The sequence below is a fragment of the Grammomys surdaster genome, unplaced genomic scaffold (assembly GCF_004785775.1).
Source record: "Grammomys surdaster isolate TR1022 unplaced genomic scaffold, NIH_TR_1.0 140, whole genome shotgun sequence".
Classification (NCBI taxonomy): domain Eukaryota; kingdom Metazoa; phylum Chordata; class Mammalia; order Rodentia; family Muridae; genus Grammomys; species Grammomys surdaster.
The window spans coordinates 2421438-2440460 of record NW_021604598.1 but is presented as its reverse complement, the minus strand read 5'-3'; the positions used below and the strand labels follow the sequence as shown (position 1 = coordinate 2440460).

The 19023-nt window shown below is 48.3% G+C and overlaps 1 protein-coding gene across 10 annotated transcripts in view; it reads right to left on the bottom strand.

The window, feature by feature from the left end:
- Dnm2 (dynamin 2) overlaps positions 1-19023 on the bottom strand; it is an 85397-nt gene that overhangs the window by 49513 nt on the left and 16861 nt on the right. For all 10 annotated transcript variants that reach the window (XM_028763708.1, XM_028763710.1, XM_028763712.1 and 7 more), the window contains exon 2: positions 2942-3015. In XM_028763708.1, the coding sequence (XP_028619541.1) occupies positions 2942-3015 (74 nt within the window). The remainder of the gene's footprint in view (positions 1-2941; positions 3016-19023) is intronic.

Here is a 19023-nt window from a genome sequence, read left to right as displayed (position 1 = left end):
TACTAAAGGGGAGGGCCCATGCCTGGCCTCACCAGCCTCGTCTTACTAAAGGGGAGGGCCCATGCCTAGCCTCACCAGCCTCATCTTTAGACTCCTGAACCTTTCAGGGGCGGACAGCTGTCTGCCCAAATCCCTGACTGTGCAGCTTAGGTCCCAAGCCTCACTGTAAGGATCTTGTGATCTCTAGGGCTCAGCTATACCTCCCTCCCTGGCCTCTCTTCCTCTGCACACACTACTGCTCTCTAAACAGCCCAGATACATCCTCTTCAGCCAGATGAGTGTGGTAAATGCATGTCTGCAGTATCTACTAGGCCAGGGTGGGGAAGCAGGGCAACCTGGTGACAACATAACACACGTGACAGAAACACAAGGGCTACTTCTCCAATGTCCAACCAAGGCCTTGCATAATATGGGCGTCTGCCTGAAGCAAGAAGACTAGAAATGCCACCATTAGGCAAAAGGTTGGAGGTATTCACACTTAGGGGACACAGGACACACCCGAGAGACACACCTGCCCTCTCAGCCCAAAAGGATTCAGCTCTGTCCCCATCTCTACAACTGTGCCCTAAGTGGCCATGCCTCCTCCCACGTGACCCACTTTAACACTAGTCTAAGGTCCATTCTTACCATAGCTGTACAGGTCTGGTCATATCCCCAAGATCAGCTCTGACAAAGAGCCAAGCAGTAAACTCAGGCAGGAAGTGAGGAAGGTTGGGTCCCCTTGTAGATGGAGAAAGGTCAGGGACTGATTTGATTCTTTATGCAGTCAGCTCTGGGCAGGTGTCCCCAACTCAGTGGTTCCTCTCATGGTCTTCTCCCCAACCCTACCCCAGACCCAGAGAACCTCAGGATTCCAGTATACTTTGGCAGTCAAGGAATCTCAAAACATACCAGGTCTACTGGTCACTAGCACCCCAATGTTCTCTGCACATGCCAGTCAGGCCTTGGGTGTGCTGTTCCAGCTACTCAGGAGGCTTCAAATAGAGAATCAAAAGTTCAAGGCTCATCTGGAATACAATGAGGTCAAAGCCTGCCTAGCCAACAACGTGACACTCTGTCTCAAAAGAAGTGAAAAAAAGCAGTTGGGTGGATGGGCTATAGCTCAGCAGAGTGCTTATTTATTTGTGTGAGTTCTGGGGTTCCATCCCCAACACCCCATAAGCCAAGCACCCAGCACCCAACACCACCCCATAAACCAAGCACCCAGCACCTGGAAGGCAGGAAAACCAGGAGCTCAAGATCATCCCCAGATACAAGTGGAGATCAGCCTGAGCTAAGAATTCCAAACAAACAAGCCAGCAAATGGGCTAGGGATGTAGCTCAGAGCACTTGCCTACCACATGCAAGGCCTGGGGAATCTGATGCCCGCTTCTGACCTCTACAGGGAGCAGGCACACACACAGTGAACCGTTAGAAATGTAGGGAAAACATTCATACATTAAAAATATATAAATATTTTCAAAACAAACAAAACTACAGTAAAGTCAAGTATGGCGGCTCACTACACTGTCACCGTAGCACTCATCAGGAGCCTGGCACACGACTGACTGCTCTTCCAAGTCTCTTCACTCTGCAGGTAGGGTACGCACAAAGGGAAGCCAATAAAGGAACCTGGGAAGCTTGGCTCCCTTCTCTGTTCGTCCATGCATGCTTTCCCAGGGTGGCCAGGGACCAGAAGCAGCAACAGTGCCAGCTGACATCCCATGAAAAAGTACAAAAATAAGCCATGCAGTGGTGATGTATGTCTTTAATGCCAGTACTTGGAAGCAGAGGCAGGTGGATCTCCATGAGTTTGAGGCTAGTCTGGTCTACAGAGTGAGTTCGAGAACAGACAGGGCTACACAGAGAAACCCTGTTTCAAAAAGCCAAAAAGAAAAAGTGCAAAATCGGGATTTCCAAGGTGCCATGGAAGCCCTGAAGGCAATGAGAGCAAACACAAGAATAGGCCAAGGGCCGACTGGAAGCCTGATCCAGGAGGTAGCAGCCCATCCTGTGGTCTGTCAGAAGGTAAAACCCATAAAGGGGCACAGCACACCAAACCACGGGTCTCACTGGGGCCTCTCCTCCATGCCAAACTGGCAGAACCAGGGTGAAGAAAAGCTGAGGGGCCTTGGAATGTCAGGTCACACTGTATTGGCTGAGGAACCCAGGTCAGTGGCCCAGTAAAAATGCAGGTAACCTGGCTGGGCCTCAGGTCCCATCTGTCAATTCAGTAACAGGGCAGACTGGGAGTGACTGGCAGCATGAGCATATGGACTGGGCTACACAGATCATGCACAGCGGTTCTCTCAGTCAGGCCTGGTCTGGTCAGGTCAGTCAGGTCAGGCCTGGTCTGGGCTGCACAAAAAGTACAAGGCAGCAATTCTGGTTGTCAGGCAATACTTCTCAAATAAATAAATAAATAAATAAATAAATAAATAAATAAAATAAAAAATAAAAATCAGAAAGTAACTGTGGGCCCCAGATAGCCCGGTCCTGCTTGGGGACTCAGGGCTGCAAAAGGGTATTCTCCCCTGTACATGTGAGACCTGCAGTTTAAACCCAAAAAACCCAGGAGCTCTGATTTCCCCTTGGGCCCCTAATATCCTCATGGTGCCAAGTCCCCGTCTAAACCCAGAGATAGCCTCTTCATAGTACTTGCTTGTTGCTGCTGTCTGAAGACAGGGTCTTCTGTAGCCCAGGATGGTCCTGAACTCTCCATGCATCACAAGATGGCCTTGAGCTTCTGGTCCTTCTGCTCTCCCCTTCCCGGAGCTGGGCTTACAGGCATGCAGTTCCACACCAGGTTCACACTACTGGGGGACGGAAGCAGGGCTTCCCACAGGCTAGGCGAGCTAGCCATGAGCTATGCTACCTCTGTGTCCCTTGCTTTACTTTTGTTTTTTTTTTTTAATTTTTACTTTGTCTTAGTTTTTGGTTTTGAAATTTCTATTTCTCATACCTGTTTTGGAAAAGATGAGCTGCAGAATGAGAGGCCTCCGGGTGACAATTCCTGATCCTCGCGGAAGGAAGTCCCTGGGAGAAAAGAAAGCAGCAGAAGTGACTCACAGCCCTGCTAGTGAGGCAGGAAGTGCGATCACAGGCAGAAAGCAACTGTCTCTTGTAAGCTTTAGCAAACGCACCAACCCTAGCTGGGTCCCCTGGGAGCCCTCAGGCTATGGATGGTCTGCAGCGCTAGGGTTTGAGGTAGACCTGAACTAAGTTGGAAGAAGCAGAGCTGTGTACACAGAATGTTCTGGAGCCTTAGCATTGCCACTAGGCCCTCCTTGTACTGTATTTCAGACGATCTTGCCCAAGAGTTACAGGAAAGACTGGGGGAGGATCAAGTTCAAGGTCAGCCTGAGCTAAAACAAACAACCACCAGTCATCCCAGTACCCTGAAAGCTGAGGTAGGCCAGACAGGACTACATAGCAAGAAGCTGTCTCAAAATAATGCCTGTACCAGCAAATGCGGAAGCCAAAAGTCCCGCATTATGTCACCATCAGCACTGTCGCATGGCTGGCCCACAGCTATTCCTGTGTGGTCTCCCTTAATTAAGTGTAAAAATGAGTATAGCTGCTGGGTGATGCTGGCGCACGCCTTTCATCCCAGCACTCAGACAGAGGCAGGAGGATCTCTGAGTTAGAGGCCAGCCTGGTCTACAGAGTGAGTTCCAGGATACCTGAGGCTACACAGAGAAACCCTGTGTCATAAACAGAAAGAAAAGGAAAGAAAAGAAAGACAAAGGGGAGAACAGAGGAGGGGAGGGGGGCCCGGAAGAGAGAGGAGGGGAGTGGGGCGGGGAGGGGAGGGCTGTCTTGGAGACCACATGCACATCTTCTCGTGCTTGTGGCCCAGGCTACAAGCTAGCACACAGATGGACTTGAACCTGAACACGCAAAGCTGACCTATTGTGATAGGAATCAGGGCAAAGGCTTTTCCTTGGAGGAACAGACAGGAAGACCCAGGACTTTCTAGGGAGGCAAAAATCAGCCTCAATGCTGCTCTCTACAATGATCAGCAATTTTTTTGTTTTTGCTATCAGAACAATCAGGGTGTGTATTTAAGATGCATACTTCACTGTATCTCTCAAGAAAGGTCACTAGCAGGGCATTGCAGACTCGAGGATCAAAAAGTTCATGACCAGCCTCAACTACGTAGAGAGGTCAAGGCTAACCTGGGCTACATGAGACCAACTCCAAAAACAAAACAAGCCAGATCTAAAGAATTTGCAGAGTAATACAGGATGGCACACATTTGCATAGTGTGTGTGAAGCCCCAGGTTCAGGACTTTACACAGCACAAAAAGAACTTGGGCTGAGTGGCTTCCAGAGACATATCTGAGAATGGGGGAAGGAGGGGAGCCCAGAAGCAGGGGACCCAGAATGCCAAGGTTGTCCTTGGCTACAACACAGGCGCCAGGTAAGCCTGAGCTACATCAACTAGGGCTGCAGTTCAACAGCACAGCACCTGCCTAGCACTAACAGCGCCGTCCCCAGCACTGCAATAGAAGGAATTAAGGACAGGAGAAGGGGGACCGTCCATTGCCAGCAAGGCTGATGACTGAGCTTAATGGCCAGGACTGACACAGTAGAGAGAGAGAGAGAGAGCCAACCCACAAGTGGTCCTCTGACCTCCACACATGAACCACAATATGCACAGGAGCACACACACAGTAAATAAACAAGATGTAACCTGTTAAACAAAAGCTTCACAGCTCAGTGTGTATGTGTGTGTATGTGTGGTGTGTGTGGTATGTGTATGTATGTGTGTGTATGTGTGTGTGTGGTGTGTATGTGTGTGTGTGTGGTGTGTATGTGTGTGTATGTATGTGTGTATGTATGTGTGTGTGCGTGCATGTACATGTGTGTGTGTTTATGGTGGAAGGTCAATACTGACAGCTGGTCCAGAAGCTTAGTCAGCCAGACACATAAAAGAAAAAGAGTCCTTTATCTTCTCAAAGGAACTTCCTCCTGGGTGGACCAGTAAGGAGGATTTGTTTTGATCTTAAAGAAAACACAAATGAACTACACTAGAGCCCATGGAGCTGGGCACCACAGGGAGGAGTCCCACTTGTCTGCATCACTGGGGCTACGGCACAGGCTGCTGATTCCATAAGGACTTTGTAAGAAACAGTTATAGTCTGTGTGTTTAAGGTCATACCTGGCTACATAGTGAGTTACGGACCAGCCTGAGTTATGGACACTGTCTCAAAAGTCCTAAACTAAATCAGTTCCCTAATTTAGTCAAACATCACATAGGCACTGTGGAGCAGTCGCAATGGTGAGGCAAGTGAGAAGCAGAGCACTCTGCATAGATTTAACAGTGGTGAGACCCCGCCAGATAGCTCAGCTGCCTCCATCTCAGAACTGAGGGAGGTGCAGAGACTGGGCCCTGCCCAAGGCTGCAGTGCACCAGCAACGGCAGCCACCTTAGACGGAAACACAAGCAGTCCATTTGAAGGCTGACCACCAGGTCCCAGAATCTCAGCTCCTAGCCTACAATGCAGTCTCTTAGAGGGTGAATCTGTCCCTGACCACCCCCCTCCCTGCCTCCAGGACCAGTAAGCATAGTGTTGCTGTGACTTTACTTTAAGTAAATCTGAGGTGACAGACACTCTGAGGACAATGGTGATGCCTCAGACATCACCAGCCTCTGTCCCAGACAAGGGACATAGAGAGTTTCAGTGGTGATGGCTGTGATGCCCAGAACAAGCTCCAGCTCTCACAAGGAAAGGCTGGGGCCTTGGTGACCAATAGGGAGGGCAACAAAGGAGGAAGAAGCTGAATAAGAGACAACCAGTCATGTCACAGGGCAGACTGGGAGCCAGCAGCCCAGAACTGACGTAATGCTGTTTCTCCGAATCTTGGAACTAAGTACACAGCTCCCAAGCTACTCCACTTAAATGTCTCAGGGATTTGATGTAGAAAGATCTGGTCAAGAGGATTTCCATGGGCCAGTGAAATGGCTAAGGAGGTAAAGGCACTTGCTGCCAAATTTGAAGAACTAAGTTTCACACAAAAGGACAAAACTAACTCTGGAAAGTTGTCCTTTAGCCTCCATTTGCACCCTTACCGAGAATATCCCTACACACACACACACACACACACACACACGCACACACACACACCACACACACATACACACACACACTCACATACTACACACTCACACACATACACACACACATACACCACACACATACACACACACATACACCACACACATACACGCACACATACATACACCACATACATACATATACCACACACATACACACACATATACCACACACATACACCACACACACATAAACACACACACACACAAACACATATATATCACACACACATAACACACACCACACATACACCACACACACATACACACATACCACACACACATACACACACATACCACATACCACATACACACACATGCACGCACACACAACACACACATTAAAAGTAAATAGATTATCTAGATAAGGTAGGTATGATAAAAAAATCTAACATTTTTTTCTCCTGTTTTTTGTTTTTTTTTTTTTAAAAGGGTGTCTGAGCCAGGTGTTAGTGGTGCACACCTTTAATCCCTGCAATTGGGAGGCAGAGGCAGGCGGATCTGTTCCGATTCAAGGCCAACCTGGTCTTCAAAGTTTCAGGACAGCCAGAGCTACAGAGAGACACTGTCTCAAATATATATATAAAAGAAAAGGGACTGGGGAGATGGTTCAGTGGTTAAGAGCACTGGCTGCTCTTCCAGAGGTCCTGAGTTCAATTCCCAGCACGCACATGGTGGCTCACAACCATCTGTAATGGGGTCTGATGTCTTCTTCTGGCATCACATAGATATAGCACATGCACATAAAATAAATAAAAATAAATCTGTTTTTAAAAAAATATGTGTGTGTGTGTGTGTGTGCGTGTGTGTGTGTGTGTGTGCGTGTGTGTGTGTGTGTGTAGCTGGAGCAATGGCGCAGTAGTTAAGAGCACTAGCTGCTCTCCCAGAGGACCCAGGTTCCCAGCACCTAACATGGTGGCTAACAGCCATCTCTAACTTAGGAAAGCCAACACTTCTGATCTCAAGCATCAGGTATGGTACATAAACAAATGCAGGAAAAACACTTACACACATAAAATAAAAAAAAAATCTTTTTTTGAAAGAGTATTTCCTGGGCAGAGCAGCAGAGCACACACTATGGCCTCCCAGGCAGCGCCCTAAAAACCCCAACTGTCCTTAGCTGACAACAGAGATGGCCTCCAGCTTCATCTAGCTCTCCTTCCCCAGGCCACCTGCCTCCACAGGCATGAGTACTTTCCTTTGCTGTTGCTATGACATTTCCTGTGTCCTGGCTGCCCTAACGTCTCGTCCCACTTAGCCAGCTCTGTGCTATGTGACTTGGGTCTGCTTCCTTCACTGTCGCTCGGGTCTGGGTTTCCTGGTTAGTAAAACTGCCAACTGTGGGGGATGGCGACAGATATGTGGAAGATGGGGAGAACTCTGCTCAAAGACCCACACCTCTTTATGTAAGCACACGATCAGTTCCCCAGGCCACCCTTCTGCGTCTCCAGGCCCGGTATAGGGATAGTACATGGTAGGTAGTCAGTTTGTAAAATGTTGCCTCATTTCTCATTCCCAAATGGAGCTGCCCCCCTGCTGTTTCCTTCCTTCCTTTTTTTTTTTTTTTTTTTCTCTTTTGGCAGAGTGATGCATGCAGCCCAGGCTGGCCTCAAACTCTATGTAGCAGCAGATGGTCAATAACTCCTAATCTTCCTGTTTCTACTTCCCAAGTGCTAGGATTACAGGTGTAATCACCTGTCTAGTTTGTGGTGTTGATGAACCTCTGAGGCTTTACACGAATGCAGGCCAGTACGCTAAAAAAAATAAATAAATAAAAAAATCACACACAAACACATACCACACACACACACACACCACCACCACCACCACCACCACCACCACAAACTCTCTCTCTAAACACAGATATCCAGGAAGCTCTTCTACAAAGGTCTTGTGTCTACTCACAGCTGCACCAATACAGTCTGAGTCTCCAAACTAAGTTTCCTACTGGCTCTCTGAACCTTTGACCTTTGAAGGGGTTTCTGGCAAGCAACCTTTCCCTAGGGAACTGCCCACCTAGTAATAGTCAGAGGCTGTATTTTGAGCCTATCCTTCCTTCCTACTCCTGTCAGTTTAGCCTCAGACAGAAAGATGGAAGTTGGTTCTGTAACAGATCTGAGCTTCCGAATTTGGTCAAGTCACCAGCAACTTGAACAGAGCCTTTAAATCAGTTTTGGCTGCTATGATTCAATGTGTGTTGAAAAGACAGAAGGCATATGGGCTCTTGGGCCAAATGTCTCTGTGGGCTGTATCAGGCCCTCTCTGGGCAGTGGCCCAGTTACTTATGGCATAGAAGGACATCCCCTGTCCACAGGACTAGTGACAGGGACCATTGTAAACAGCTTCTCCTCAGAGCCTATAGGACTCTACGCCTTAGGGCCCCCCTTGGAAGATGAAAAAGGCTCCTGGGAGGGGACAGGAAAGACGTAGCACAATGGCTGATCCAAAAGCCAGGTGTGTTTATTATTTATTTATTTTTGTAGAGAGAGTGGAGAAGGTGGGGACAGCTATGTGAACCAACACCTGGAGGTGGGGTCTCCAGGCCTCCTGGGAGGGAAACCAAACACAAGCAGGGAAGGATGAGTCAGCCAGCTGCATTGCTTGAGAAACCTGGCAGGATGTAGGTAAAGGTCCTGGGTGGAGGCCCCTTCCTCATCTCTGTAATTCCCAAGACCTCAGAGCCCGAGGCTATGAGATTAGAGGTCATGCTGCATAAGCTCTACCTTCTATCTCTGGCAAGCGGATAGGGCCTCTGCTGACAGTGGGGGTGTCTCTTCTCAAGTGACTGACAGGTGAAACCTTCTGGTTGCTTGCTAAGCTCTGCACCACCTGCTCCAATCAAGGCGTCCCCTCCCTCCCACACAGACTCCATTTTCCCCATTACAGGCCAAACCCAACTGAGGAGTCCCAGCTACGCGGCTTCCTCCCTCCCTCTCTGTCTCTAAGCCATGCTTCCATCTGAGAAGCCGCACCATGGCAGGACCGAGACTGCTCTCTACCCAATCTCCCCTTCTACTGATCCTATTGGGGACACAAAAGATACTACATCAGAGTGGGATGAAGGACTGACTCTACCATTTCACGGACAAGGACACTGAAGCTCAGGTGGCGGTAGTGGAGACCTGGCCCCTGCTTGGCCATGTGAGCTCAGGTCTGGTGCTGCTTACCACCCAGCTTCCTCCCAGCAGTCCCTCCCTAGCCAGGAATCCGGCAGGACCTAGATCAGACCCGCCCTTGGCACTCAGGCCTAATGCCACCTGCTCGTGGTCACATCTGAGAGCCAGCTTGGGCGGGGAACAAGAGCAGGAAACAGCTAGAGTGACTTGGTGGCTGTGGTTCCGGAATTTCTCAAGGCCCAGATGTAATCCAGAACTTGGATTACTTCTAGAACCTTCCTGGACAATCTGGTGAGTTGGGCCACCTCAGCTTCCTTGTTGATTAAGTAGGCACAATGAGAGCTGCCCCAAAGGTAAGCTGGGATTACAAGGTGCTTGCCATAGTATCCCAAAATACAGCATTCTTGGGGCCAGGGAGATGGCACAGTCACTAAAGTGTCTAACACACAACCTTGAGGAAGGACCCAGGTGTGGATTCCCAGTACCCACACAAAGCCAAGCAGTGATGCGCATCTGCCAGCACTTAGGAGATGGAGAAAGATCCCTGGGGCTTATGAGGTTTACTAGCCAACCAGCCTAGCCCAAAGTCATGAACTCCAGGCTCAGTAAAAGACCCTAGTCTAAAAACCTATGGTAGACAATACAGCAAGAGAAACCTATCATCAATTTCTGGCAGGCACACCCACACCTGTGACAGCATCCATCCTATACAACCAAAGTCAACTTGGAACAACCTGCAATCACTTCTCTGCTTGTAACTTTCAGGGGAACCCACAAGTTCCCCCAGGGCATTGGAGGCCTTGGAATTACTCAACAATCACCCCCCCCCTTTTTTTTTTTTTTGGTTTTTTTTCGAGACAGGGTTTCTCTGTGTGTAGCCCTGGCTGTCCTGGAACTCACTCTGTAGACCAGGCTAGCCTCAAACTCTTGAACTCAGAGATCCGCTTGCCTCTGCCTCTCAAGTGCTGGGACTAAAGGTGTGCGCCACTATCACCCGGCCTGTCTTATGACCTTTCTTATGACTCTGCTTTCCTGTGTACACTGAGGGCTCAGCTGAGATGTCTCCTCCTCAGAAAGGTCTAGCTGCTTCCTGGTGAACCAACACCCACCCTTGTCCTGCCTGATTTCTTTTTCTTCACAGAGATGTCCTCACCAGCCTGCACTTTCTGGTTTATCTACTTCTCAAATGATCAGTTACAGCTGGAACAAGAACACCTTCAGAGTAGACAGGAGATAGGGTCACTCTCCTTGGAGTCCTGCTCCCACGAGCACAGATACAGGACATAGAGCCCACACTCAAAGACCAGTCACTGCCTACGTGAGGTAACAATGACAGACAGCAGCTAGGCGGTGGTGGCGCACGCCTTTAATCCCAGCACTTGGGAGGCAGAGGCAGGCGGATTTCTGAGTTCGAGGCCAGCCTGGTCTACAGAGTGAGTTCCTGGACAGCCAGGGCTACACAGAGGAAACCCTGTCTCGAAAAACCAAAAAAAAAAAAAAAAAAAACCAATGACAGACAGCAAGATGTGCAGCACTGTGGCTGGCTGGCAGACAGAGCCCAGAGATTTGTGCATGCCAGGTAAGCATGACAGCCACTAAGCCCAGCCTCAGGGATTCATCTGTTTGCATCTCTCTGCAGAGAGACAGCTGGCTCAATGGAGGTCATTCATGGACTCAGAATAGCACAGCATCTGCTTCCTGGGGTGTGGTGGCCCTCATGTGATCCCACTGCTCATTGGTGGCAGGTAGATCTGGAGTTCAAGGTTATCCTCAGTTACATAGTAAGCTCAGGGGTTGGGGATTTAGCTCAGTGGTAGAGCGCTTGCCTAGCAAGCGCAAGGCCCTGGGTTCGGTCCTCAGCTCTGAAAAAAAAAAAAAAAAAAAAAGACAAAATAACAAAAAGACCAAAAAAAAACAAGGTAACTGGCACACACATAGTAAGCTCAAGGCCAGCCTGGGCTCCAGAAGACCGTGCCTTAAAAAAATATAAGAAAACAGAGTGGTTGTATATATCTGAAATTTCTTGCACTCAGGAGGCAGAATTACTATTAGTTAAAGACCAGCCTGAGCTGTGAGACTTTATCTCAAACAAAATAAAAGTCTCCAAGGTGATGTGAATTCCAGGTTTATAACTTTATAGCAGGCAAACATCCAACCTGTCACCATCCAGTTGTATCGAATAGCTAAAACCACTTTCAATAATGGCAGGGGAGCTGTTTGAACCGTGGAGCCATAGATCTCAACTCCACTCTCCCGGGCCCTTTGATGTCTCAGATCTGCTAGTGGAAGAGTGTATCCATGTCTAGCCCTGCCCCGTGTTGGTTACGTGACCTTGGCAGAAGACTCAGATCTCAGGCCAGGTGCTGCACTATGTAAAACGGTGAGGGAATTGAGAGCGAACGATCGCCATCTGTATGTCAGCTTTTGTGTGTCAGATGGCCGGCTGGTGTGGATCCCAGATCTGTAGGTCCAAGTGTTCCCTAGAGGGAAGGAGAGACAGGCAGCCTCTAGTCTACCACCCCTCCTCTGACAGTGCCCAGGACCCACACAGTGTCTGTGGGTCTTCCTCCTTCAGCAGCAGTCATTTAGCCCTCTTGCCTCCCAGTTCTGAAGCAACCTGTCAGCTCCTCAAGGACAGGGAAGATTGTCTGCTGTGTTTAACCATGTCCCAGTACTGTCTGGCACTCAGTGTCCAATCTGTTTGTCTGAGTTCCATCACCAGAACTTCATAAAATAAATATGGCAGCACGTTCATCCAAGCCATCAGATGGAGGCAGGAAAATCAGAAGTGCAAGGTCATCCTTGGCTACACAGTGAGTTTGAGACCAGACTAGGCTACATGAAGCCATTCCAAAGAAAACCACCTGCTAATAACAGCCCGTGCAGGGCACACACATCCCAGAGGAGCTGGGCTGACTTGTCCACACAAGGGACTCTTGCTGTACTCCAAGAGCTTTTTCTGTCCCCATTCTGTCTTTTGGTTGTTTCAAGTCTCAAAATGTAGCTCTAGCTGACCTGAACTCTTAATCCCCTGACTTGGTGTCCTGTACTAGAACTGTATGCTTTCTCTACTCATATCTGGGAGATATGGAAACCAAAGCTTCAGGGGTAAAATAACTCAGATCAAAGCAACACTCTGAGCACTGAGGCCCCCACCTAAGCTGCTGCAATCCTGCCCTCAGCTTTCCAGCACTGTCTGCTCATCCCAGCACATCTGGGAGCCAGGGTAAAAAGAAACCAATGAACTCTGAACACAAGGCGGCCACTGTGACTTCCTCCTGGCACCAATTAGAATGTGGGTGACCACGGGCAGAGTCTGCAGCCTGACAGTTCAGTCATAGACTTGTGTGACCAGCACAAGTCTGTCATTGCCCCAGTGTCTCCATCTGCCAATGGGGTACTTGGCCACGCCATGAAGACAGCAGCAGAAGCAGGCAGAGAACCAATAGGAAGCTAGGTGTCTGCCACATGCAGGGTGCTGTCACAAAGGCAATGGTGTGTGTGTGGGGGGGATGTCAACCCCAAGAACTACAAGAAGCACGCACCCTTCTCCTTGGCACCCCCGTGAGGACATCAGCATAACCTTTCCTGTCAGGTGACTGGACATCACCTTAAATCCACTTCCTCCTCAACCATCACCTGCTTCCTTCAGATCCCTCAGCACACACAAGCCTGGTGACCCTCAGGCACTGTCTGGGAGAATGACAACTAGAAACAACCAGAAGTCCAAGTGCGGCAGTGACTAGAGATAGTGGGCAGGGCAGAGCCAAGGAATACCAATGAGATGTAAAAGAGCTGGGCGGGGGAATTAGGTAATTCAGTAAGAGTGGATGCCACCTCTCCACTGTTTTTCCTTGCATGTGGGTAATGCCGCATGTGCATTTGTGAGGATACACGTGTGTGCATGAGCATATGGACCCAGGCTGATGTCAGTGTCGTCCTCCACGTCCTTCACCTTACTTACTGAGGCGATGTCGCTTATAAATGCAGAGCCTGTAGATCTGCTAGTCTAACTGGTTAGCTTCTTCCAGGGACTTCCTGCCTTTGCTTGCCTCCTAATGAAAGCAGGTGACTACACCTACTCAGCTATTCATGTGAGTTCTGGAGACCCAAAGTCTGGTCCTCCAGCTTGAATGGACAATAATAATCCTTTCAGTAATTGCAAAAAATGGCCAGGAAACACACCTAGGGTCCCTGTACTCCAGAGGAATATGGCAAAAATATTAGAAGTTCCAGACTAGCCTAGGATATAAATAGAGACACAGCCTGTCAAAAAAAGGTGGCTGGGATTAAGCTGGAGAGATGGCTCGGCAGTTAAGAGGACCCAGGTTTGATTTGCAGCACCCACAACCACCTGTAACTTAAGTTCCAAGGGAACCCAGCACACTCTATTGGTCTCCTCAGACAGACATGCATGTGTGCAGGCAAAAAAAATTATACACATAAAATTCTGTTTTGGTGGGATCGGGGTTCGAGTCAGGGTTTCTCTGTGTAGCCCTGGCTGTCCTGGAACTCACTCGGTAGACCAGGCTGGCCTCGAACTCAGAAATCCGCCTGCCTCTGCCTCCCAAGTGCTGGGATTAAAGGCGTGCGCCACTACTGCCCAGCTTAACAAATCTTTTTTTTTCCTTTTAAAGAAACAAATGAGGCTGTGCAGTTTGGCACACACATTTATCATAGCACTCAAAAAACACAGGCAGGTGGATCTCTGAGTTCAAGGCCAGTGCTTAATTAACATGGTAAGTTCCAGGCTAGTCAGAAGGAGGCAGTGAGACTCTGTCTGTCCCCCACACCACACCCCCTGCTACTAAAAAGGAAAGAAACATGAATGACAGATGAGGAGACATCAAGAGTATTCAGAGTGAGTATCACCCAAAGCAACAAGGTGGAAAGAAAGGCTTGTACCTAAATCCAGCAGCAGCAGCAGCAGCTGCTCACTCTCTGGGCTTTGTCTACTCTTCCTCCTTTCCCTTCAAGATGGGCTAGAACTCTGGGCCTCTCACACATGAAACTGGTCCTTGCCCACTCAACCATCTTCTCAACCCTCAAAGGCATACAGAACATTCTCTAAAAGAGACTGCATATTCAGCATGGCAGAGAACAGCAAAGGCTCAAAGGGAGGGAAGTATGTTCCCACTTTAACAGAAAGCTAAGTAAGAACTTAAGACAGAGGGGAATTGGGGAAATGCCAATAAATGTGCAGTGCCTGATGTCTACAGAGGAACTAAAAGCAAACAGACCAAGGCCTCAAGGACTAGGGCTCCAAGGGTAGAGTGCTCCCCTAGGATGCATACAAGAATCCCTGGGTCCCACCCTCCTCCACATAAGCCAAGCACAGCAGTGCACACCTGTAACCCCTGCACTGGGGAGCAGAGGTGAGAAGCAGGGGTGCAAAGTCCTCTTTGCAGAGACATTGAATTTGAGGCCATCTTGGTTTTTGTTTTTAAAAAAAGTGGGGGTGGGAGCATGGAGAGGGAGAGGAAAGAACCAAGATTTCCCAAAGAAAAAAAGACTCAAATTGCTAAGATTTGGAATAAATGTAGTAATATCACAACCAACCAAAAGAAATAAAAAGGAAAAGGGGCTGTCAAGATGGCTCAGCAGGTAAAGAAGCTTGCTGTGCTAGCCAGAGGGCCTGAGTGTGAGCAATGCAAAGATGGAGAACTGACTCCAAAGTTGCCCTCTGACCTCCACGTACATACACTCCTACACATACCACACACACTCACACCCACACACACTTACACATGCACCACACTCACTCTCACATACCCTCCCACACTCTCACACATACCACATACACACATAACACTCTCAAACTCACAAACACACACTCTCACATGCACTCACACATACAAATGAATGAATGAATGAATGAATGAATGAATGAACGAACTAATATCTGTAGACATTTGTGTATTTTTGAGACAGAGCCTCACTCTATAGCCCTAGCTAGCCTGGAACCCACTCTGTAGATCAAATTCATCTTGAACTCACAGAGACCACCTGTCTCTGACTCCATCACACCCAGCTAAGACTTGTTTATGTTTATTTTATGTACATGAGAGTTTGCCTGCACGTATGAACATGCACCACATGTATGCAGTGCCCTCAGAGGCCAGATGAGGGTGTCAGATCCCCAGGAACTAGAGTTACAGAGGATGGTGGTGGGAAGAGAACCAGGTCCTCTGCAAGAACAAGTGCATTAACCATCTCTCCACTCTCAGAAATATTATCTTTAAAAGACTAGAAGGGCAGCATGGAAGAAATTGAAAACCCTGGAGGGAAAAATTACAAAGAAACTAAATGGATGAAAGTGGTAAAAGTATCTGGAGATGGAAAGGGAATAAAAGGGCCTGAATTAGTGGTCAAAAGCTTCCCCCCCAAAAGCCCAGAGCCAACAACTTCATGGTGAAGAAACACTGAAAAGAGAAGGAACTTCAATTCTTCAGAGACTCTTCCACAGAATGGACTAGAGGGAACACTTCTGAGCTCACTCTGCAAGGCCAGCATTCTTCGAACTACTCAGGAAGTCAGACGGAAGCATCAGACAGTTCTCCTCCTCCTGGAAGCCCTGAGTGTATACAAGTTCTGTGCCAGATGCGAGGCAGGGAGGCCCCGGGCACATCACAGGCTATGGCTTCTGCCCTTGGTCGCCCAGCAGAGCTAAATGGTTAGGCCCACCTCTGAAGACACCACATTATGACAGAGAGCTGTTTCCTGCTGACTAGTGGCAAGTGTTAGAGGTGCCGAGAAAGAAAGTCATCAATGGTTCTTCCCTGCTGTGGCCCACAAGCTACCATAACAACCTGTCTGGAAAGATATGTCCGTTGGTACAGCAATGTTATCAGTATTATTACTGGGGTAAATTAACCACAGAAGTCCACTCTACAGCAAGAAACTCAACCCTGGTTCTGTAAAGCTGGTGATAGAGAGCTCTAGGATTTGGGGGAAAACTTACTACAGGTTTTATTTTGGGGGAGTTGTTTGTTTAAATAGGGTCTCTCTATGGAGTCCTGGAACTGGAATTGTAGATCAGGGTGGCCATGAACTTAGAGACCTCATGTCCGTGTCCTGAGTGCTGGGATTAAAGGCATGCTCCACCATGCCCAGCTGAACCTACTACTGTTGTTGAACTGACAAACTGGATTCTACATGCTAAGGTTTGTAAGTATTGATTCGGGGGCTCTCAGCCTGTCTCAGAAAAGCCTCTGCAGCGAGCAGCACTCCATGTGGACATGCACAGCTGTTCAATAGAGAAGAGTGTCTGCAGGGTGCTCAGAATAGACCTCAACAGGACTGAATCAACACCTCCAAAGACCTGAATCAATCAAGGAACATTTTGAATCAAGGAATAGAAAGATGTTAAGAAGCCAGGCATATGCCTCTAATCCCAGCACTCAAGAGGCAGGCAGATCTTGGTGAGGTCTATATAGGGAGTTCTAGACAGCCAAATCAGCATAGAGACTGTGCATTAAAAAAAATACCACACACACACACACACACACACACACACACACCATGTGTTGCAGTGCATGTCTTTAATCTGATCTACAGAGCGAGTTCCAGGACAAGTAAGAGTATACAAAGAAACCCTGCCTTGAAAAACTAAAACAAACAAACAAACAAACAAACAGCAACTAAAATAAAGATTTTCTGACCCAGCGGACAGGAGGAGTGCTGAGAAACAGTATCTTCTGGACAGGGCACACCTGTAGCCACATGCTGCTCCGCACAGGACTCAGCCTGTTAACATTTCATTGTGCTCAGAGGAGGGGGCTCATGAGGCGCCTCCCCTCACCGAGGGGCTACAGGCTGTGAAAGGGTTCTGGAAGGCAGTGTCATGAGCAGTAAGTAACGCCCCCCCAACCCCTCTCCCCACAACACACACATGCCTTTGCAAGCAACCATAACTAAATCAGTGGGAAGAGGAGACAGTAAGGGCAAAAGCGAGGTGAAAAAGACTGCCTCGGCAAATTCCCTCCCCCTTCTCTCTCTCCCCCAGAAAGGGTCTCTCTTCATACTCTGGCTATCCTGTAACTCATTATGAAGATCAGGCTGGCCTTGAACTGATAACGACCTGCCAGCCTCTACCTCTGGAGTGGTGGTATTAAAGGCATGCTCCACCACATGCAGCTCTTCCCCATCTTTCTATTGCCAGGACAAAACACCATGAGAAAGGCAACTCATAAATGAAAGCATTTAAACTGGGCTCACAGTATCAGAGGGTTATTTAGGCTATGACCACCATGGTGGGGAACATGGCAGCAGGCAGCCAGCCACAGCACTGGAGTAGCACATCTGATGTAGGCTGAGGGCTTACATCTGATCTGCAAGCAGGAGGCAGAGAATGAGAATGAACTGGGAATGGTGTGAGCTTTTGAAACCTCAAAGCCCACCCCACAGTGTTCTGAGCAAGAAGGTAGAGGATGTGTAGTTAGTGTAACAAAAGTTATATTTTATTATGCTGAGGGTCATCACACAAGGTTCTAAATTCTTAGCTATGTTCTAGCCCTATCTCCCTAAGGCAGCTCACCTGCGTGACGTATCTTACTTAGCTGAGGGTCAGGTCTAATCTCTAACAGAAATCTGATTCAAGGGTCAAGTTCCTGGGAGAGATTATCCAGCCACATGACAAATCAAGGTGTCATCTGTCTAGATGTGCAGGGAAAAGCATTGCTCTTGGTCTCTGCTTATATACTGTGCAGTGGGCGTCACGGGGTTCTAGAACTGTGCCTTGTTATCCTGAGTGAGTAATGTCACTGGGTTCTAGTTATCAGATGCAGCCTAGGGTGCAGTGGAGATCCTGACTGAGCTAGTCTTACCTGTCTAAAGGGCATTTTTTACTATGCTCATTACACTCAGTGACCCACCTCTTCCAAAAGGCCCCGCCTCCTAAACCTCCCCAACTGTTCTACCAAATGGGGACCAAGTATTTAAGCATATGAGCCTATGGGACATTCTCAAACACCACAATGACCAAGTATTCAGTATTTAAAATGAATGAAATTGCCAAAGTTTTGTTTTTTAAAAAAAAAAAACTTCACAAAGAAACAAAGTCTAAGCTAGCCACAGAAGTACTCCCAAGTGCTTGGGAAGCTGAGGCAGGACAAGTTTGTGGACAATCTGGGCTTTACTGACAGAACTCACCTCAAAGACAAACCACGAGAAAGGCTCATGAGCCTCCTAGTCACAGCCTCAGGAGAAACGGATGGCTTTTCTCTAGTGATGTGGATCCTGTTAGGCTGCCCATGCTCCAGCGAATGGCCCTCACACCCACGCATATGTGGGCAGTACTACCTGCACTTAGTACTACTAAGTCATTTCAGAACAAAGAAAACGACCAAGTAGACTTTGGAGGGATGTGCTAAAGGGCTCCAGGGGAATTAGAGGAAGTGGTTGTGGCTTGGCCTGGATTAAAGGTGGGGGATCTCTGTTTGAGGCCAGCCTGGTCTAAATATTGAGTCTCAGGCCAACACAGCCACACAATAAGACTCTGTCTCAAAAAAAAGAAAACAAAATGTTTAAGGGCTGGCACTATGGCTTAGCTGGTAAAATGCTTACCTGGAATACAAGAAGTCTCAGGTTCTATTCCCAGCACCAGATAAATAGGGTGTGATGACAATGCTTGTTACCTGCACTGCAGTCTTGGAGGCCAGGCTGGACTAGACTATATGATAAGATCCCATCTCGAAAAACAGAAAGGAGGGCTGAGGGCAGAGCTCAGTGCCAGAGTGCTTGCCTAACATGCACGAGGGTCAATCTCCAATCCCCCAAAATAATTTAAGTAAATAAAAAATGTAAAAG